The sequence below is a fragment of the Lasioglossum baleicum genome, chromosome 4 (genome assembly GCF_051020765.1).
Source record: "Lasioglossum baleicum chromosome 4, iyLasBale1, whole genome shotgun sequence".
NCBI classification, from domain to species: Eukaryota; Metazoa; Arthropoda; class Insecta; order Hymenoptera; family Halictidae; genus Lasioglossum; species Lasioglossum baleicum.
The window spans coordinates 16,227,284-16,250,134 of NC_134932.1; the positions used below are offsets into that span (position 1 = coordinate 16,227,284).

General features: G+C 36.7%; 1 protein-coding gene across 10 annotated transcripts in view; it reads right to left on the bottom strand.

Annotated features, from left to right (window-relative positions):
* The window catches only part of LOC143207936 (protein trachealess-like), a 231,661-nt gene that overhangs the window by 3,193 nt on the left and 205,617 nt on the right, over positions 1 to 22,851 (bottom strand). For 7 of the 10 annotated variants that reach the window (XM_076421870.1, XM_076421868.1, XM_076421867.1 and 4 more), the window contains 10 exons: positions 20,530 to 20,768; positions 10,116 to 10,192; positions 8,356 to 8,445; positions 4,692 to 4,884; positions 3,443 to 3,564; positions 2,482 to 2,675; positions 2,033 to 2,139; positions 1,601 to 1,748; positions 991 to 1,115; positions 452 to 493 (listed from right to left, as the gene is read on the bottom strand). In XM_076421870.1, the coding sequence (XP_076277985.1) occupies positions 452 to 493; positions 991 to 1,115; positions 1,601 to 1,748; positions 2,033 to 2,139; positions 2,482 to 2,675; positions 3,443 to 3,564; positions 4,692 to 4,884; positions 8,356 to 8,445; positions 10,116 to 10,192; positions 20,530 to 20,768 (1,337 nt within the window). The remainder of the gene's footprint in view (positions 1 to 451; positions 494 to 990; positions 1,116 to 1,600; positions 1,749 to 2,032; positions 2,140 to 2,481; positions 2,676 to 3,442; positions 3,565 to 4,691; positions 4,885 to 8,355; positions 8,446 to 10,115; positions 10,193 to 20,529; positions 20,769 to 22,851) is intronic. The other 3 variants (XM_076421871.1, XM_076421869.1, XM_076421874.1) reach the window with 1 other exon arrangement.

Below are 22,851 nucleotides of genomic sequence, written 5' to 3' on the forward strand. Positions count from 1 at the left end.
CCGTTCGGATAGGCATTAGTGAACTATGCTTGTATAAAATTTTTGTGAGTGATTATCTTAACACGTTCGCAGTCATGAAGACTTGGAATAAAGATTTGATATATCATATACGTGTGTGCGAGTTTCAAGACAATAAGTTCTGCAAATAAAATTAACTTCAGTCTTTCCAAAATTTTTAACGAATATTTAAAGGAAGACTCGGTTGTTAGAAATAATATGTACGTGTATAAATATGAATACGAGTGTAAATGTGTGCGTATGTGTGAATTTACTTGTGAGACATTTATGTAAGAAAAACATGAATTTACAATATCGATTTTACCGTCGTATGCTATTATTGATTTATGTAACAAGCTGAATGTGGCCAGGGGCAGTCCACAGATTGTATAATTACAAATACATTATTATTAACCGTTCTTACATGTTATTATTGCTTTTAAAAAACTATTACCTTTCTTTGTATTCGAGCTTAGATTCTTGGACTGTGAACGTGCTAAGAGAGAGGAGAAGTATATACATATATGAGAAACAATTTTGTTACAATATTTCTTCAAACATAAACAAATTTTTTAGGAAATAAAAACACATTTTATTAGAATTCCTCAAAAAAAGCTGGGAACATTTTAATGAGGTTAAAGTAATGAACACGTGATTAGACCGGAGAAATCCTGAGTAACATTGAATAATGACGAACCTTAGAATTAGTTCCTTAGAAATGTAACTATATATAATGCATATATTAATTTGATAAAAAGTACTGACTTCAATCACTTATAAGTTAGAGTGTTTCCTTATTGTATCTGTTAGTTCTGCGTTAAATTGATAGAGACATGGCAATTTTGAGCGAACGCGGAGTCCTGGAGAAGGCTAATGAAAACTGTTGTTTTTCCATGGAAGAAGACTTCGTTTTCCATTTACATTCTTAAATTTCCTGATTTCGAATTTGTCACTGTAAAGTTTTATTGAAATGCTCAGTCCCAAGACACATACCTCCTCTGTCGGCATCCGGTGATCCATTCTCTGGATCGTTACCAGCGGCGTCCTCGCGCTTGACACCCATCACACCGTCTTCCAATTGGCAACAGTCCATAATTAAATTCTCATATTCGCGACCACTGAAAAAAGGAGAATATTACGTTACGATCTTGTAAGAAAGTGCTAACGCATGATTGTTTCCCGTTAGAAAATTTTACAAAGCAGAATTTCTATTGTAATTACTGAAGAATGTAGCAGGAGATTTACTTCAGATTTTCAGAACTTTGCTAGATATCTACTTCAAATTTTAATAAAACGTTAGTGCAAAATAATTACTGAAGACTACATGACTAAAATTATTCTTTTCATCGCTAATCACCAACGACCAAATGACTTATTAGCCATATCAGTCCGAGTTATGATTCTATAAATGACTCTAGTTTCCTTTAGTCGAAATGAATTAAAATAATCCAGGAACATTAAGAAATGACAACATCATAATTTCTTAGAAAAGATACGAAAAAACATAAATATAACAGAGAAAAAATGGCGATCGAATTGTACAATGTCTTTTTCAATATTTTAGTATGACGCATAGAATTTCTTTAGAGAATTAGTCAGTCACCTTATGACATAATTGACACAGATGATATTTTGCTCTTCTGCATTTTTTGTATTGCACACAACAGTGGCACAGGTTTGCAACCACGTGTATCCTCCACTTTTGTTCATCAGCCTATAGTAATGCGTCAACACCTGCCCCTTGTGAATTACTGTAACAAAACAAATTCTTCCTGTAGAATTCGTGCATTATACAGAATAACAAGCGAACGAGACTATTGTGAAATAATGTACTTTGCATGTTTTGTAATATGTTGGAAATTGTATACTTTAGAATGATTTCAGTGCCACTAAAATGAAAATTTAGAATAATTATTTTTCTAGTTACTAAGAATTTTAAATACATTTGAATTACAAATACAACAGAATTTTGAAGCAGTATTTTTTCTTGCTTGTGAAAATTTATAAATATAAGAATAAAGAAATGGAAACTTACAATCGATGTGCGATTTCCGAAGACGGTTTGCATCTTCTCCATGGCACAATGTATACAGATTCTTCCCTGTTAATTCGTCAGCAGTATAGTCTAATAATTCAGACACCCTGCAAGACAACGTATAAAAACATTTTATGAAAATGTCACTGGAATTATGGGATACAAGTAGTTATTAATCATTAGACTGCAGATGTCCATGTATGTATTTAGTATTTATGTTACGGTAAATGTAATAAATTGGTGATTATGTATAATAACCGGTTATTATGCATAACCACCGGATTAATCAAGTTTACCATAACATTTATACTATTTTCTTAAATCCATGGTATACGGAATAAAATTTTTCCTACTCTCTTATTTCGTTTATTTAGTCTCTAAACATTCACAGTCTGTTAATCGCCATTACAAGAAAGGGTATCTAGTATAATAATCGTCGTTATACTCACTTAGGTTCGCAATGTGCTATCCGAAAATCGAAATTAATTCGAGTGACGAACATGTCGGTTTCAAGACGAATTTCATGCACACTCGGCGGAGGAAGTGCGATTGCCAGTCCAACCATGCCCATCAATGGCGGCGCAGACTTTCTTGTATGGCTAAACGTATACTGTGGTCTCAAACGGCACAGTAACAGTACGACCTGAATGTATAATAGTCAATTAAGAACCAGGCCTTCGTTAATTGGACGTAATTGATTGCAAAAGGTTTTATTCAAGAAGAAAACTTGGACGAGGGAATCAGAATGCAGTTCCATTTGAAAGATCAATAAGGAAAGCTTCTCGTGTATTATTCTTTTTTCAAAATCTCTATTTTAAACACAATATTGTAGAATATTACTTGCATAAGTATATTTTAATGTATATCAACCCCTTGCACTACGATTACTGCGATTAGAACTTCATTATCGATCATAATCTCGTAGAAAATGAAAAAAATCGATATTTATTTCATCACTATATGTTCTCTAATGACTTGACAACAATAAAATAGATTTTTATTTCGGTCTAAAGGAAATTAATAATATTTATATCTAGTAGGTACTGTTCGAAATTTTCATCACGGGTCTGACACGATATTATAGTGCAAAGGGTTAAATTAATTTGTAGTATAGGAAATATATTTTACCAACGAGAGTTTAAACACGTGAAGTTGAATCTTCCAAATATAAATATAAAATATGTTAATTAAAGTGTGGAAACTTCGAATAGGACCATCTGCTACATTTTAAAACTGTTCAAATTATACATATACAACATGATGTTACTATTGCTGTATTTTCATGTTTAGAGTTAAATCAAAGTTGACTAGAAATGTGTTGCATATGAAATATTCTATTCAATTGAAAATAAAAATGAATAATGCATTTTTTTTTAGTGTTGCAAAATTCAAAGAATTTTTCGAGCTTACCCTATATCCAGAAGACTTAAAATGGCACCCCCTTTTCGTTAAAGTAGATTTCATCCGGACGCAGAACGCTCGGTCGTATCCTTTGTAAAGACCGCTGGCCGACAAGGACATTACCGAGGACACTGCAGTTAAATAAAAAAGGGGGCTATTGTAAATAAGATCATTCGTCCTGATCATCCTATATGAATTTATAATTTAAGGTGAAACCGTGTTCTTCTTTCAAAGTTGCTTCTTCAAAATACGAAAGTACAAGAAAGAATACGCACACATGTAGGAAAATAAATAAATTATTAAAGTGTTAGAAAATAATTACTGCTTTTACTTCACTATAGAATATGTCTCTTAACGTTTCTTGCAAATAAATTCTTGACTTGAAGAAACTCGTGTTATATTAGAAAAATAGTTGTATAATAGGTTAACAATATTTTCCTTTCCCAAATAAGTAATTTCTATAAACACTTCAATAATCTATTTATAATTGTACCTAAATTGAATATATGAAAGAATTTAGAGCATAAATATATGTTCATTTGAATTAGAAGACATTTTCAAGTCTGTAATTCGAGTAAGTGTCGCAGTTGCATTGTAAATGTCACATGTAACAATAATATCAATAGAATAGAATACAAATGAAAAATCAAAATCACAAAAGATTAAGCAAAACCTTGACAAATATATTTTAACATTTCATCATTTTTACTTATGAAAGATTAATAACAATAGTATCAATAACGAGAGAATAGAATACAAATGTGAAATAAAAATCACAAAAGATTAAGTGAACCCTTGACATATTTTAATATTTTATAATTTCTATTTCTAAAAGATTAAAGCTAAAGGATTAACTTGACGTACATATTTCAATACTGTTTGTCATACAGTATAAAATTAATTGTTGTAATGTAATTAATTATTGTATATGTCATACAATATTGAAATATGTCAAGTTAATTCTTTATCTTTAATTTTTTAGAAATAGAAATTATAAAATATTAAAATATGTCTATTCCTAGAAGACAAAAGATAAAATATTAACTGAACACTTGACATATTTCAATGCTCCATTTGTCATTTTTATAGAAATTCATGAAAAGAGCCGCTCCAAGCTGCAGACGGCGGCCATCTTTGTTTCTCACGTGTATTTCCACGTCCCTTCCTCAAAAAGATTCGAGACTCGTAATCATTTGGAATTTATCAGCCGATAATCTCAGCTCTGATGGCGCAGTTGTAAAACGATATGAACAGTTACCGTCGGGATTCGCAGTCGAAGATGAACCGTGTTCTTCAGACGCCGCGCTGCTCGGCGACGCCAATCCGGAGCTCGACGAGTGCGGACCGGAAGAACTGGTCGACGATGTTAAACCGAGGCCTAACTGCTCGGCGACTTCCGCGTGGTCTTGCTGATGAACATAATCGAAAACGCTTGATCCCGTCATCTCTACCTGAAATCCAAAGCACACGCGCTGTTTTAATGTAGGCACCAGCGCAACTGTCCAAAACGCAATTCTCAACTTCTCATTATTAGATTAAAGATCTTTATGTAATTATATGTATAATTAATAATTATAGATCTTTATACAATTTATCTTTATCACTTAGCACTTTCTTTCCTCGATAATGTGGATAGGTGAAGAGTAGCTGCGGATCTTTAAGCATTTACAGCAAAATTGAGTAGATGAAATGCAAAATTGTTGGAAAATATTAAAAATTGGAGATGTCAATATATGATTTCTCCTCTATTAAAATCATTAACCTTTTGCACTGCGAATTATTTTTCATTTTTGTTGCCAACAACTCCCTACTTTTTCAAGTGTTTCATTTGAAATTTACTTCAAAGGATAGTTCCTTGACTGCTACTTATTTTAAGCAGTTTTGTTTACCAATTACATTCAATATAGCTTTCTAACTTTGTTGTAATTTATATTTGTGGAACATATATTTGTGTTTTTAATCAAACAATACGACTTAAATAAATAATGGAAGAACCAAATACATATAAAAACACGTTTATTTACTTTTTCATTTCTCCGATGTCGAGTCACATTCGACAAAGGAGTGCAAAGGGTTAAGGGAAGAAATAACATTCAATTTGGTTTTTATTACTTGCAATCGATGCAGACAATTTTTATTTCCCATAAAGATCCGCAGTCTACTAATGACTACCGAAAGGATATTTGTGAATCTTCTGTAATAATGAACCGAAAGCCACTCCAACTTTTTGATAAAAGTTGAAGATAAGTTCAGAATGATAAATCGAAGAAACAGGTGATAAATATCGCGCTTTTTACAATCAGTTACTAGCAATTGGCGTATACGTGAATTGACAGCAACTTATTAATGGAGGTCTAATTAAACCGCAATCTTTGAGATTTCTGATGTATTGTATAATAATTATTTCAACGTGATCGAAACGATTATACGTGATTTTTGGCACATAATGTTTACTTAGATTAACTTGATAACCGTCACAAGTGTATGATAAACAGATTATCATGAACATTTGTTAACTGATGCTTTAATACATTTTTAGAATAGGATTAATTCGTATAATGCACAAAGTCATCAACAGAGTTGATCAATTACACTTTTCAAGTGTCAAATAATTAAATTATATAAAGATATAGCTGCATTAATTTGGGAACTGACTGGAAAGATAAAAATAGTATTACTATTAAAGTTATCTGTGCTCTCTCCTACCATTTCCACGAGGTTTATGAAAGGAATGAAATAAACTATACCAACTTTGGTGCTCGACATCTAACCGATGTCTTTATGATAATCCTAACTTTTCTCTTAGGAATTGAATTGAAAGAAGTTTTTTACTGGGGTTCACCTTTTATACTTGCGATGGGGTATACGTGAACAAACTTCAATACCTTCCGGAAGGAGACAACATGTTCTTTAAATAGTTATCTACCATACAGTCCTTGTAACAATGCAATATGTGTGTGTGTGGAAATGGTTAATGAAAACTGTATGCCTTCGATAAGGGAATTCTGTATTTGAACGTTATTCATGCAAGAACGTTTGTATATTTTTCATTTTCATAAATATGTAAAGATAACAAATTTAAAAATATTTATATGGTTATTGAATAGAATTCAAAGAAAATTGTCATAAAAGAACTGTAAAGCATTGGGAACAGAATATGATTAAATTTATAACACAAGAAAGAGAAATGTAATATTTTCTCTTCTCTATAGCGACGTTCCCACCACTATGATAGTTTGTAAATGTCTGGGAATATCATGCAATTAATACCCATAATTTGGTAGATAAAATGGCGGCAGAAAATATTCGTAAACTTTCATAAAAGATACCTAGAAAATACTTTTCATATTAATTAATGATTACAAAATCATATATAATACTATATAAAATTATATTCCGTGAACATTTGTAGGTAAACACGTTAGTTTACCGCCTATTAAACTTTGTTTCGTTCACGGAACAATAACGTCTCTTCTAAAATCTAACGACAACGTGGTCGCCGACATTTTTAAAATAAACAAACTCGAATCCATCATTACGTGCGTCGCATAGATGGATCCTCTGATCAGAATTTCCCGAACGGCTCAAAGACAAGGTATGTAAATCCTGCGGAGTAGATTACCGACGGCGGCGGCGGTGGCGGTGTGGAGGTGCACGGTTCCCGCCCGGGGAACGAAACTCTTAATTCCGACGGAAGTCAATTTCATCAGCTTGGAAACTTTAATTTCAATCGAACTTGCCCGCGGAATAATAAAACCTCCGCGTTGGTGCCCGCGGTACCGTCCCCCGGTCTAAGCCCGCGACCTATTAAAAAGCTTGCAATTAAAGATCGTCGTCGAAGAGGAAACGGAAGTTGGGAGGGTCGGTGGTTCTTGGGGATTTCGTACAACAGATGAGAGGAGGTCTCTGTTCTGAAAAGAGAGTCTCTTTTCCGCGGATGGAAAACGTCGGAGTTCGGAATGTTTCGCGCATTCCGGTGCCCGGTTCTGGCACGTAGAGGAATACCTATGGAACGCAGGGGCTGCCGGCGGCCATGTTTGTGGCAACGTCGGCGCCGGTTTCCCGAATCCCCGAAACACCCTATTGATTGCTCCACGAGTCTCGCAGAACCGAGCTGGTACACCGGTCACCTCCCGTACACCTCCTGTTCCTCCCGCTATCGCGTCCCTCTATCTATCTTTCTCTCCCCCCACCTCTCTCGTTCTGTCTCTCTCTGTCTATTCCCCTCTGTATCCCTCTCTGCTCCCCTTCTCTCTCTCTCTCTCTCTTTTCTCCATCTACCTTCACGGGCAGCATTAGGAATGGCGAACACGCCGCCGTGCAGAGGCTACGTGAGCCGCATGCGACCACCCCCGCCTCCAACCACCCATCCTTCCCTCGTCTATGTCATGCTTGGTGCCAGCCAGTATGGCCGCCAACTCATACAACCTTCTCCTCTTTTCCTCCCTTGACCTCTCCCGTCCTTATCCACCTCTTTCTCCGTCTCTCCGTACCAACCACGCTCCTTCTCTTCTCGCCTTCCTTCCCTTTCGCTTCCCTTTCTCTTCGCTTCTTTTCGTTCCCAGCGGCAGCAGCCACCTACTCCGCCGCGTCCACTCTTCTTCGTTCTCTCCGTTTCCTCTTCATTCAGCTTCTCCTTTTTCCGCCGACCGTCTTCCCTCGCCACTATCTTTGCCCTTCCGGCTCGCATACGTGCCAGCTTCGCGTGCATGCTTGTGTCTTATATGTCTTCCGCTTCATTTCACCCTCTCCTCCACCTTCCCACCATCACCTATCTCTCTGCTCCCGGTCTCTCCACCGCCCCCGCGTTCCTCCATGTTCCCAGTCCCGACCGACCTTCCATCAACATCCCCGCGAACGAGTCACGCTTACAACGACGCCCCGTACCCGACGCTACACAACACGCTGTGCTACACACTCACCTGTGAGAGTCCAAGGTAAATCGAGACGGTCTCGGATATGTACAGGAACCGTCCATCAGCGGCGACCGCCATCGCGAAGCCGTCCAGCGACTGAAACGAAAAATATTGAACCTATCGTAGCCAGGACTATGCTATCATCTTTTCAGCCGGAACCACCGCCCGGTTGCGACCCCGACACCGACACCGACGCCGACGCCGACGCCGCTGGTATCGCTTTTGCTTCCGGGACGCTGGCTCCAAGCTTCACTGGACCTCCCGTCGCTCACTTTCCTCGAGATTCTTTCAGTTTGACAGTCTTTCTTCTTTCTATCTAATCTTCTAGTGTTTCGTTCGTAACGTTGTAAAGCTTGAGCGATAACTGGTCCAAGAGTTAACGTCAAGGGAGTTCCAACCAACGGGGATATGAAATTTTTATCAAGTTTATTGGGATTTCTACCTCGACTTATTATCTGGGACATTCGAAGCCAGACTTTGTAGTTTCTGCTTACTTTCTTTCGCCGGATTGGATCGTTTAACAGGTTTGCTACCACCGAATGTTTTGCTGTGTATCTTCTTTCATTGAAATATTTGATTAAACGCACCTCGTTTGCGGGATATTGAAATCATTTGACAGTGGAAAGGCATGGGGTCGTTCAATATTATGCACGCTATATGTACATATGGATTAGGACTTTAAAAAGCGAAGGGTGTAAAGTCAATTTGAGTATCTTTAAGTAAATCGCGAGTTTGTGAACATTAGCGCGATGGTGGTAGCAAACGTGTTAAATTTTGGTGTTGAATTTACCTATCGTTTTAGTCGAGGAGTCGAAATTTTAACTTATGGTGTCGTTTTGGATACGGATTAAACCTTTGCGCTCAAAACAATTTTTTCAAAAACGTTTTCGAAAATTTTGTGCAGAATAATATTATGTACAGTGATAACACTCGAATAACTTGAAAACCTTTGTAAGACAAAAATTTTGTTAATTCCCTTCCGCTGCACTTTAAAAACCTCTATAAATGGAAATGAAACTTTCTCGACTCGAATTACTTTCCACAAGTGTGGAAGCTAAACATGCCAAAACAGCAGATAATGTTTTACGAAGTTTCGTAGAAATATGCGATGATATTGAAGTTAATTATAAATATTTTCTGCTTTGGTTACCGTTAAAAATACCATGGATCAACAATCGGTTAATTCATTAACGCAGAGTTAATGAATGTTCTTTAATATGTAATAGTAATATGTAAGAGTTCCTCAAAACATGTTCAAAAATTTAATTTTTCTTTCTCTAAAACTGTTAGGTTGGCAACTAAATTCGCGACCTTTTGTTTCGTAATTCTTTTATTGTATCATTATAACCTCATTCAGTGACCATTCCTTTTCAACTGTATATCATTGGGAAGCTCCGAATTTTGCGATTAATTTGATATAAAATACTCGTGCTTAAAAAATATATGTAAATGACTTTGTTTGAGAAAATGTGGAGGTCGCGAACTTAGTTGTCAATCTAATATTACAATCAACAAATTATTATCTCTTGTACAAACCCCCTGCAAGTCTAATTTTCGTAGGGTAAATCTCTGTTACTCGAAGATTTTAGTTCTTCCATTGTGATTCGAGTTATCGAGGTTCGACTGTATTAGCATATGTTTAATTGCTTTCATGAATCGATTATAAATTACATGTATTGTAATTAATGCACAATTGTTTCGGCACAAACGATTAATACGAATTAAATTTAGCGTTCTTGAAGTATTTGATGGAATTGTAAGCTTACTTGAAGTATATGGGTGCCTTGATGCACTTCGAAGTGGTCCACCGCGGCAGATGCTGGAGACCTTCCTCGATTTGCACCTGAAATCACATGAACGTACAAAATTAATAATATATGAGTTTGTGTCCTACTTTGTGTACTAGTTAATGTAAAATTTATAATATGTGTGTTACTGTATAATAAATATTATAGGTAATTCATTATGATTAACAGAAGAATTAATTCACTTTTGCAACAAAAAGTCGAACAAAGATACACCGTCTGACAAGTGACTGTTCTATTCTAATTTATAGATATCTAATAATCTCATAGTAATCTTATTCCAATATACATGTTATTATAGTATGTATGTAGTCTAATATTAGAATCGTTGTACTGTTCTAATTGGTAGATTCCTCTCCAGTATCATAAAGGGTGAGCATTTCTTGCTCAAGTTTACGGTCATATAAAACAAAATTTTGTCATTTCACGAACAGAATCTGTCCCTCGGTGACAAATTGACACAGTGATAAAAAATCGACAAACTAACAAAGTAAACAGTTATTTTTCGATGTCTTTTTATTCAAATTGATATGTTAACATATGGATCTTAGGTTTTCGGTTATGTGTTTCGCGTTAAAAAAATAAAAGTCACGAAGTTTCGGACAAATTTACCTACAAATAACAGAACAGTACAACTTATTTCGGGAAAACTGTGTCAAATTGACACGAAGGACGGATGAGGGCTAAGGGGGTAGACTCGTTTTTCCAGGATTGCAAGGGTACGGAATGCGTGTTCTCACTTCTCGAAAATCCGATGACGTGATTGCTTCGTCGCCTTTGCATATCACTTTAACATAGAAAATAGATGCATTGTAATCACTAACGACGCAGTTGAGGAGACTTAGTAATCTCTTTAACAAAGCGACTATTAACCCCTTGGCTACCACGGACGAGATGTCTCACGATTCAATGTTGTTCGTACAACACCACGGACGAGATATTTCGCGAAATAATGCCAGATCTTCACTAGAGTAAGTTGTAATGTAAGAAAAAAATCTAAAATTTTATTAGACTCTCTCTCTCTTGTGTTTAGAAATAAGTTTATTTATTCTCGTTTGTACGATACAACTCAAAACATGGAACCACACATAACGCAACATCACAATTTCTGCAGAAATAACTTGTCCCTTTACGTAAATTATTTTTTTCACACACTACACAACGTTTTGTTGGGTGAATTGTCTATATTGTTGGGAGTATCTTCTTAGGAAAACATCTTGATCTGAAACGAAGCAGTGTGGGATGAAGCTTTTTTCCTTTAGAAGGCGAGCTTCCAGCAGGTGTGTGATATTTTTCTAGTAATTCAGATATTATTGCTTCCCTTTAACCATAATCATTATCACTGATTATCCGGTTTCTTACTCGCCGAATCATCGTTACGTACAACTACAATGTATACCTACGAAGTTCTAACTGAAAACTGAAAAATTTTTCAAGCAGGTACGAAATACATTGCCCTCACTGTCTTGCAAATGACATTTAGCTGTAAACATAGAAAAACAAACTTGCGAGATATCTCGTCCGGCATTTTTTGCGGAATATCTCGTCCGTGGTAACCAAGGGGTTAATTCCTCTAATAAAGTTAATTTCGACAGTAAAGACCACTGCGCCACACGATCACAGAGGAATCCAAGCCGACAGATCGGCAAAGAGTTAATAAAGACCCGATGGGTAGAATTGATTGACGGCCAATGATCGGGGGCTACCTTCAGTTTATTTTGACCAACCAAGTGAGTCACACTATTCACCCCGGGAAATAGGCTGCTGACCGTGCCCCCGGCCACCCCTTCGCGTCCTCTTTCTCCCCTCGTTTAACAAACAAGACTGCCGTCTTCTTACCGTAATAATAAACCCACCCTCGGCCTTGGCTCCCGTAATGAAAGACTTAGAAGACTCGATCAAACTCGACGCGAACCGCTTAATCTGGTAAGCCCCACGGAGAAACGAGCCCGAAGTGCCGAGGCTAACTTGCCGGATTGATGAGCCTTTGCCTTTGCCTCTGCCTACCTTTCGCTGTTCGGTCAACGAGTTCATTCTGATATTTCGGACCCGGATCCTCGAATAATCCGGGCGGACTTTCGCCTGTCCGACGCGCGGGTCGTCCTCCTGCAACGACACCATCGTCGTTTGTTTCGTCGAGCACGGTGCATGAATACCGATTCGACTTTTACCGATCAACACGTCCTCCCTTCCCTACGCCCACCGTTCCGAGAAACGCAGTCCATCGCTCGCGCGACAAAATGTCTCCGCGAGGGTTGCACGGCGGAAGACTTCGGTGGCGGATTGCGAAACGATCGTTTGCCATAAGAACATTTAACACGTTGGCTACCAATGCTTATTTCAGCAATAGCCTCCACAGTTACGACATTCTACTAATTCTTTTAGTGTGAACCGAAAAATTAACACGATCAGTGTCACGCCAGTTCCCATAACAGTGGCACAAAATTCAACCAACTGATTTAATAATGCCAGAATTAAAGAGACAAAGTTTATCGTAACAATGATTTTTGTGAACTTCTCATCCTTGCAGAGTCTGATCAAATTTGGTGTACTTCGTTTAAGGGGGTAGACGAATTTCCAGGATTGCAAGGTACAGGATGCGCGTTCTCATTTCGCAATAATGCAAAGATGAGGTTTTTTTAGTAGTCAAAAGCGGTAGATAAAACACCAATCTAGGCCGCGATCGCCCTCAAAGGTCCTATTTTTACGTTTGCGAGGCGGAATTCGGCAGCATGTAGCTGTCGCAGTTTTATGAAAATAGTAAACGTAAACCGTAATCGTAAACGTAAAAATAGGGCTTTTGAGGGCGATCGCGCGGCCTAGATTGATCTTTTATCTGGCGCTTTTGACTACTGGAAAACCCCATTTTTGTATTAGCGAGAAATGAGAACGCGCATCCCGTACCCTTGCAATCTTGGAAAAAGGAGTCTACTCCCTTAAAAGTCGTAGTTAGTGCATAAATTATTTTCATATAACATAAACCATATTTTGTTCTTTCATGTTTTTCAATTTAGTATAATAATAGTGAATAGTAAATCTGCAGTGACACATATGGTAATTTTCACGAAACACTATTAATTATAGTTTATTCGATAATGAAAAATAAAGAACATTGCGCAACGGCCAGTGTAAAAATCAATTTCGAGAAAAGCGTAGCATTGGTGTCACGTTTGTCCGTCGGTTGCCGTAATATTTTGATAAATAACTAAGGGGTCGTTTTATCGAAATATGTGGGACTGTAGCCGGTGGATATTTCCTTGGGGAAGATGGAAAAATATCTGCGCTATAGCCGCGATCAATTTAGGAAAGATCGAACGTGCTAATGTGTCTCCTCTGCTGTCTTGAACCGACTATTCTACTTTTGTATTTTTCTTAGCTACTTTTTCGTTATCTTTACTTAAATCCTATCCACACTAATTATGGGACACTTATGCTTTCCAAATGTTTAGAAATAGTTACATAAATACTTCCGATGCTAAAGCATCTTCACGTAAATCGAAAAATTTTATTTCTAAACAATGAGTATTTATCAGAAACACTTTAACAGTCTCTGTGCAAAAATTTGGAAAAGAGAAATATGTGTTTCTCGTCAAAGATATACGTAAAAAATGTATAAAACTATTATTAAATGTAAATGTATTTTTATTTTATTACGATCCGAGTGTTGTTAAGAAATACCTGTGGAAAGTATCATTTCAGTCATTGGTTAAAGTATTACTACATAAAATGAGTGAATTAATGTACAGGGTTGTATCGAAATTATATGTCGCGACTATCAAAATTAATTTTGACCTTGAATTTCAATACAAATGCAAAAGCTCAAAACTCAATCGTTCTCTTAAAAAATTAGGGTAAAGTTTTTTCATTATCAAACTGACTTTATTTATATTGTATTATAGTTTCGATATATTTCACATGCAATGAAATCATTTCCAACAGCTTCATCCATAGCACGCTATACATATAAATTTCATCCGACAGAGGACTGAAAATATAATTTAAATAAAATCAGTCTGATAATGAAACAACTTTACCAGAATTTTTTAAGAGAACGGTTGAGTTTTGACCTATGGTCAACAAAAAAAATTGTTGACCTTTTGGCCTTGAAATTAATTTATACAGGTGTACATTTACAGATGTGTTTATGTCGAAATATCTTTTTGCCAAAGTCGCAATGAATTTTTCGACGATAATGATTCTACTCTGAAGTTATCTGTGAAATTAGGTGACAAAAATGAAGAAGTATAGTGGCAGAATTGCAATAGGAGACATAAAAAATCAATTTGGAATTACGTGAGGCATTCCGCACAATCTAGTGTCCCTAAGATGCACAGTTTGGAAGCCGCTTCGTCGTTTCCGGTTGCTTTGCCAATTTCCATGCGACTTCAGCGGAAACGGCAGACCTCTAGGGGCGAGTTCCTAAGTGAAATTACCATCCGAAGGTTCTTTCACTTTCGCATAATTGTTTCGTGCCCGCGATGTTATGGTATTCTGCATTATTTATTACTGCGATGAGAACTAACAGTAATTTGCTTCTGAGATTCTCTCTGTTCGAGGTGATTTGCTTTACCGAAATGAGTATGAATTGTCGAAATTACACGCTATTTTCTTTAGAAATACAAAAGATGTCAATTGATGTACCATTTCGTAAAACGTAGTTTATTCGTTTCTATGAACCCTGATAGTATCAAGTGTTTACTAGTAAAAGATTATCAAGCTGTCATTCGATGCACTGCGTAGATTGTTAAATATATAATTATTGGTCACATTTCTATACAGAATGAAATAGTAAAAATAGATAAGAGAAGTGTTGATACATTACTGAGTCAGAACAATTTATCCATTATCGTTATGCCATGAAAAAACGGCAATTTTTACATAAAACTTATCACGACGATATTGAATGTGCCAATACTTCTATGTTTTATTAAATGTGAGAGTCACTTTATTGGCCTTTATGCAGTTTTTGAGATTTTGACATTTCGTTGAGACTTTTATGCAAACTCAAATATATCTGCATATTTAAAAACATAGCATTAAATACTATTTAATGTTATGCTGTATGTAATAAAGATTATTAAATATTTGTTATTAAATAATTGTGTCTCATATTCTGCCCTATCTCTTATCCTGTTCTCTGTACCTACTCTATTATACGTAGACAAATTGCCAGTCTGTGCTTGATGGTTCACAGTAATCAGTAGACAGTGGTCTCCGTGTATTAATGACAAAAATGAGTAGATGTCTCATTTACAGTAATAAAAACAGTAGAAGAATTTCAAGATACTGTTGCATTACATTACCTGTTCTCTTATAAAAATGACAACATTGATTTTATTTAGACTTTGTGCGGCTCTTATACAATCTCTATACAATAATTTCTTATGAAATCAGTTTTATGCAATTTCGATAAAATCTCGCTTATACGCAATTTTCTGAGTTATTTTCTCTATGTTTGCAAGTTTTGTTTTTTTTTTATTCATATCCCTGTGTCCGAGCTGTCATCTAGAGGTTCTGCTCGGTAATCGGCGCGCGATCGTCAGACCGAATCGTATCGATCGGATCATACATACAGACATACTTTTCTACTTTATATTATATCATTTTCCGGGCAACTTTTCCAATTTTTCTTTCCCTAGAAACCTTATTCGGACTATCACGAACATTTTAAAAAAAGAATTAGCCAAATCCGTCCAGCCGTTCTCAAGTGATGCGCTTACCAACGAACAGCACTTGATTTTTATTTATATAGATAGTAAATTAAAAAATCTGGAACTGGTAGTTTTTGAGTGCTATTTCTTCAAGGAGGCTGTGTCATTGTTAGGATTCAACAGACACGCAGCTCAAGTGTTCATTCATTGGACAGATCACCCTACTTGTAAAAGTTTACAAGTGTCAAAATATGAGTTGCGCATAAAATCTCTCGAGCCTCCGAACGGAACAAATTGAAACAAAGGATCGGGCGAAAGAAGACAGAGTACGATGTCGGTTTCTGTCAAGAGCACCGAAAAGAAAAATAAATGAACCGACGTGTCTGGAAACCTTTAACGCATTTTACTTCGTTAAGTCGAGAGGTCTCGTTCCGCTTGTGGTACTGACATGCGGCGAGGGTGAACCGGCGCAGCGGTACTGGATTCAGTTTGACGAGGAGCTGCGGCGGCGATGTGCGGACGGTGCCTAACTCAATTTCGTTAGTTTAGTTACATTGGCGGTTGGTAACGCGAGGCCCAACGCAGGGGTTGCTGTGATTAGATTTCCATGTAGGTAGCGGTGGTGCAGCCACCTAAGCCTTTATGTGTGCCGCTTTATATGTACGCGTCGAATTCTCCGTGCCCCTCTCTCCTTTTACTTTCTCTCTTCCTCTCGGTCACCCTCACTCGCTCTTTTGCACCCCAATTCACCACCCGCGCCACGACAAATATTAACTCAACCAACCACCCCCGATTCCGAAAGTAGTGCCGATGAATAAGTGAATTCTTTCAACGTCGCCTTATTTTCCCTCCTCCACTCCGCTGAAAGATCGCATGCTCGAATCTCAGAGTTTCGTATACAGGGTCCGTCTAAATAAATCCAGAGAAAGGCGTTATGTAAAGAAAAACAGTTGAAAATTCTAGGAAAATGTCAATGTACTGTCTCGCCGGTTCGTACACAAGTAGCGAATGATGAAAATAATGGAATTACTCGAGTCAGCCTCCACTAGGTGCCACGACCTTCTCGAGCTTGGACTTGAATCCAGAGTCGCTAGATTATACCCTTCCCTTTCGGGTTACCCTTGGTTTGTCGACAACCCATTTCACCGACACGATTTGACCGACAGTAACTTTCGTCGACACTATGTTTTCATCGCCACGGTCAAATCGTAGACATACGTTTTCATCGACAGTTCGTGTTTAACGACACGTTTGAATTCATTATTCCTATCGCTTTGTAAAACAGTATCGGTGAAATGGGTTGTCGACGAACCAATGGTAACCCTGCCTTTCTACGACACTATTCCCCCAGCCTCCGCCACGGACCGGTCACGTGACGCGTTTCGTCTCTGTCGTGCATGTGTCACAATGTCACGTGACTAATCCTGTACTGGCAGAGAGAGGGTAACTTTTTCCCCTCGATTCGATTCAATTCCCCTGATCTGGACACTCTGCCTGAACCTGCTGCAGGCTCGCTTCGTCCTCCTTCTTGTCCATTTTCGTCATCACCTCAGTGATGGTGACCATGAATCTGATAAACTTTTAGAGACGATGTCTGTGTATCCTACTGACTCTAAAGAACGTTCCACAATTTATTGCACGAGGCAAGATTATCAGATACAATACCTACACTTTCATCTGTTATTGCTTGCTTTATAGAATTTGAGAACATCTATGTAAAATATGAAGGAGTCATTCAATCACTCTAGTTTCTGACGAATTAATTGCATGAGCAGCTGCTGTGCACCTTCAAGAATATGTTTTAAAAAATTGATAAATAAAGCAGTGAATGGTCCTAAAGATCGTTATTATAATAGTTATAAATACACTGTGGATTTTATGGATTTATGACAAAAATGAATAGCGAAAATGTTCAGAATGGCGACTTATTAAAATGACTAAGAAAAGCAATGCACACGTCTATGTGACTTCTACATCTTGCAATGGATGCAGACAATTTTTATTTTGCATAATTGCATAATCCACAGTCTAGTTAGAGGAATGTAAATATAAAACATATTACCAGAACTTACCTGGCTGAAGGTAAATATATTTTATTGTATCGTGGCATCTGTGTAGTAATTAGACAGTGGATCTTTATGCAAAATAAAAATTTTCTACCTTTTAAACAACCTGTGTGTGTGAAGTGAGATAGAAATTTATTGTTTCTCTTAATATGTTTAAGAGGTTGAAAACAATGTAACAGTATATTTAAATTCTTCTGAGATTTATTTACTGTTTTAAATTACTCCTACTCATTTTTATCGTAAATGTATAAAATTCATTGTCGACTAGTAATATTTCAATACATTAAAAGTAATAATTAATCTGCGGATCTTTATGCAAAGTAAAAATTGTTTTCATCAATTACAAGACACAGAAGCTATATAAAACTTTCTTTCTATTTTCAACAATTTTAATAAATCGAGAATAACGTATGGGCGTTCTTAAATTGTCTTAATGTTTTTAGATAATAAATTAATGTTTGATATTACCAGTGGCGATTATGTTTAGCGAATAGCAAGACCTGCTACGTAACCTAGTTCGAATGCGAAGCCTGTTGGGGGTGCACGGATCTTTGAACGTTCCCAGTGTCCACCAGTTAGGCAAGAGAAGATGATTTCGCCCGAATGGACCGTCGCCTCCCATTTTCGTTAAATGAACCACGAAAATGAAGAAAGCCAATGGCGATGCTATCGCTCGATCATAGCCGACAATTCTCTATTACTATGTATCTGGGAATCTCGTGCCGGCTGCGTGGTCACCCGAGTTATAAAGGGTATCGCGAAGCTCGATCTATTGCCGGGTTGCTTACGCGAATTCTTAAGAACGTTGCCGGACAACCATTGTTCAGTTAATTCGATACCGGTGTACCGTGAATTTCCATTGAAATTCAGAACCCACCCTTCGTATCTCGATGAATCAACGATACGGCTGATTCAGGACGTTTGTTTCTATCGTTTGGCCATTAAGTCGCGACACTCTGGAAATTGCCTTATCCTTTCCCTTTTTATTAAATTACCTTACACTCCGGGGCTGTTCGATTGTTTGATTGGAATACAGCTGGGCGATTGTTACTATGATTATCAGGAGACTGAGGACTTTATGCACTTCTGGTGTTCTTCAGCATGGTGAACACGATTGGAAGAAAATTAGATGTTCAATATAATTTTATGTTTCTTCGTGGTGCTAGAGATTTACAACAGAAGATTTTTATCTCGTCTTCGATTTTGTAAAATAATTTCGAAAATATTTCAGTTTACAATAGTATCACTGTTAGGCAGTTTGTAGAAATTCAGATTTTTATGGATCAGTCTATTTATAGGAGGATTATATAGGAATTGAAATTCCTCAGCAATGATTAAAATAGATTGGAAATAAATTATAAAAGGCAACTAGTAACCTCTAGGTTAATTGTACTATTGCAGCTTTAATTAACCTTATTATTTTATGTCAACATTATCGATATAAGTTACTAAAGTTAAAACACATTTATAATACAATTTTATTTACAGGGTGACTCATCATCTGCTCCTTACAAATTTTTAAGAATAACTTCACAGACGTAGACTATAATAAATAATTATTTTGAAATATGCTAGACCTGATAAACATTATGTCTCAAATATTTGATACTTACTAGGGTTAGATCTGTGAGCTTTTAATAAAGTTTTCTAGCTAAAAGAAACATATTATTTGCAACAGTTGCTAATTTACATGCTAGCAATCGCACTATTTGCGACGCGTTGTAATGACAGTTTCGTTTTGCAATAAACTTGACTTTCTCCGATGCTTTCACCCCGACGACACGTTTCGCCAGGCGAGTACACGGTCGTCGATCTTCAACAGTGAATCGACTCCCCTACCGGGGTTAAATACTGATCCATCAGAAGATATCACCAGCAGATACACTTTCGAATAAACAGGGGTCCAATCATCTGTGCAGTTTCCACGCGGCTGCAACCGTGAGCGATTCGCGAACTCAAGACATACACTACCGGCCAAAAGTTTCGAATCACGGTGTAAATTCAGAGAAACAGAAGGTTTATAGGAAGAACTGATTGTGAGTGCCTTTAGAACAACCAAGGAAGATTAACTTGTCAAAAAACAATACAAGCAGTATGTTTTATATTTTGTATTATTCCTTTTTTTTTATCAAGGAATGCGTATTTTTCTTCAAATTGCTCTTTCATTTAAAAAAACCCGCCTTTATTTTTAATAACATCCTGACATATTCAGGGCATTCAAGCAATTAGTTTTTCGAATGTTTCTAATTTGATATTTTTCCATGCTTCTTGCAGAAGTTGCCAAAGAAATGTCTCTTTAGAAAAGTGTATTCAAAACATTGTCTTACACTAGGTGTATAAACTATACAAGAGCATTACGGACATAAGAAAATACTGAAATCTGTTTAGAAATATTATTAAAACACTTAATATTTGATATTATAACGATGGATCATTCAAAAATTTATCGATATATTCGATTTTTACAAAAATCAGCAAGTGATTCCAAACTTTTGGCCGGTAGTGTATCTTTTTATTTAGTTTGATATTCAGTTTCCATTTGTTATATTAGCTGTCTGTTAGTATTAGCACCCGTTAACAGACTGAAAAACTTTCGAAAATGATTCGAACGCTACTTGGAGCACGATCTCAATAGGTTAACGAAGCTGAACCGCTTACCTTTGACAGGTTTATTTGGCGGAGGCCCATCTCGATTCCATGGTGGGTCTCCGTGACCCGAGAACTCCCGAAGTTTGAGGTACGAGATGGTTAGCCTTATTATGGAGGCTTTGTCCAACTGGGAGGTAATAGCCGCCGGTAATGGCAGCATTTTCGCTAACTCGTAGAACTCGAAGTTCTCCTTCCCTCGCCGAGACCTGGCAGCATCTCTGCTCTTCTCCTTGCGCAACTCCAGAATACTGTAATAAAAGAGGAACGAACAAATGTTAGACGCGGGTAAAAGTCGCGGGGTTCGGAGAAATCTAATTTTTTTCGGTTACTTATTCGATCATGTCTTAAGCGATTTTCTGGACAGCTCGAGCAAAAGGGTCTTTATACTAATATACTAATTGGCAATTAGTCAACCACAAAGGGGGCGCAAGAAATTAGGTATCGAGAAGATCAATTTTTCTTGTTGTTCGAGACGTTTAATTATTTATCTAAGAGTTTCACTCAGACAAACTTTCGAAGGAATTTTTCCGATTATACATACAGCAGTAGCCTAGGGAGACTTTATAATATTTTTTTGTCATTTTTTCGTTTTCGTCAATATTCACACAGGCAGTTGCAATATTGCGAATACCCGGATGAATTTTCCCTATTTATATATCATTAGGGCCGATCCACAAATTTAGCAACATGCAAAATAAAAATTGTCTGTACCAATTGCAAGGAACAGTAGCCATATTAAAATTTCTCTCTTTACTGGTCTTAGTAAGTTCAAAATGATATATTAACAGTCTTAATTTTCTTTTAATTTTTATGTTATTTATTTTAAATTGCATTAACTAATGTTTACAACAAATGCATAAAATCGGCAGGCTACTAATTACAGTATTTCAAGTCCGCGTACAATACTTATAGGCAGCAATTATATTTTATAAAAAATATATTAAAAAAACTTTTTGAAAACCACGCTTATATTAAAATGCACTAAAAAGGAGAAAATGTTTTTTTCCTGGTTCTCCATAAAATACTGAATCCAGTTAAATGATTAATAATATTTTTCCCTAAAATTTTAAGCAATTAGATCAAAATTTCTTGTGTTATAAAATTAGTGTCGGAATAGACAGAAAAATTTAATATAAATTTAAATAAAATCATGACATTAGTGACTACAAAAATAAAAGCGTGGAGCGCCCACGAAGATTACGTCAATATTGTAGTTCAGCGCAATCTGTGGTATTTAGTTACCTCAATTGTACTTGTTTTCCGTTACGAATGAAAAGTCACCCAGTTAAAAGGTTAAGGAGTGACCCGATCTCCGATATAGGTCATCGATGATTTCGAGCGAGTCACGAGAAACTCCGTACAAGATTCTTTTTTCGAGGTCGAAGCCTTTACACGTTTACGACAAATTGAAACATGTTGCCGTTGCCGCGCACGGAATAGAAATACGATTCGGTTCCTGCCCGAAATTCAATTATATTCGTTGGTTCCTTAAGGTATTCGTTTCGCGTAATCCTTCTGCAAGGACTCCCGGCACTTGATATGCCGGCAGCGAATTAGCTGCTCTGCTGGAATCGTGTTACAGCTATTGACCTAGAGTACGCAGCACCCCTGGCCGATTCTTCCTCTTCGTTCCCGCGGGCTAACAGTTCATGTAGGTTAATCGATTCCAAATGTAGATTTATTCGACTCGAAATTCTACAAACTCTTTTGTCTACAACCCGGAATCGATTGGAATTCGAATTTCATTACTTAGACAATGTTACTTGTTATATTATTCGCCATGTCCGATATTAAGTAACCGTGAATTTATGTCTACAGTTAGGAGCAAAACTGATCACACGCACTTTAAATCAGAATAACTTTTCTATGAATGGACCAAACGACTTCAATTTCTCTGTAAGGCTACAAGAATTAGTTTAGTAAGTGACGTCTAAAAAATATGTTGAAAAAATGCATGTGGTCGGAATTGTGAAAAACAATAGTAAAAATTGATTTTTACAACTTTTTTGGCTGGGGGCCAATAACGAAAATTTAAAAGATGTGTTTGATCAACTCGTATAAATTATACATATACGCTCCGAAAATCTCATTGGAATTGGTTAATTGGTTTACGAGTTATAAACGACCAAAAGTGGTAAAAAGGCCGAAAATCTTGAAAAATTGCAATTTTTACCACTTTTGATCGTTTATAACTCGCAAACCAATTAACCAATTTCAATGAAATTTTCAGAACGTATATAATTTCTACGAGTTGACCAAACACATCTTTTAAATTTTCAAATCAAATTAACAAGGATTAGTTACTTATGGACTTAGGGTGGATTTATAGTG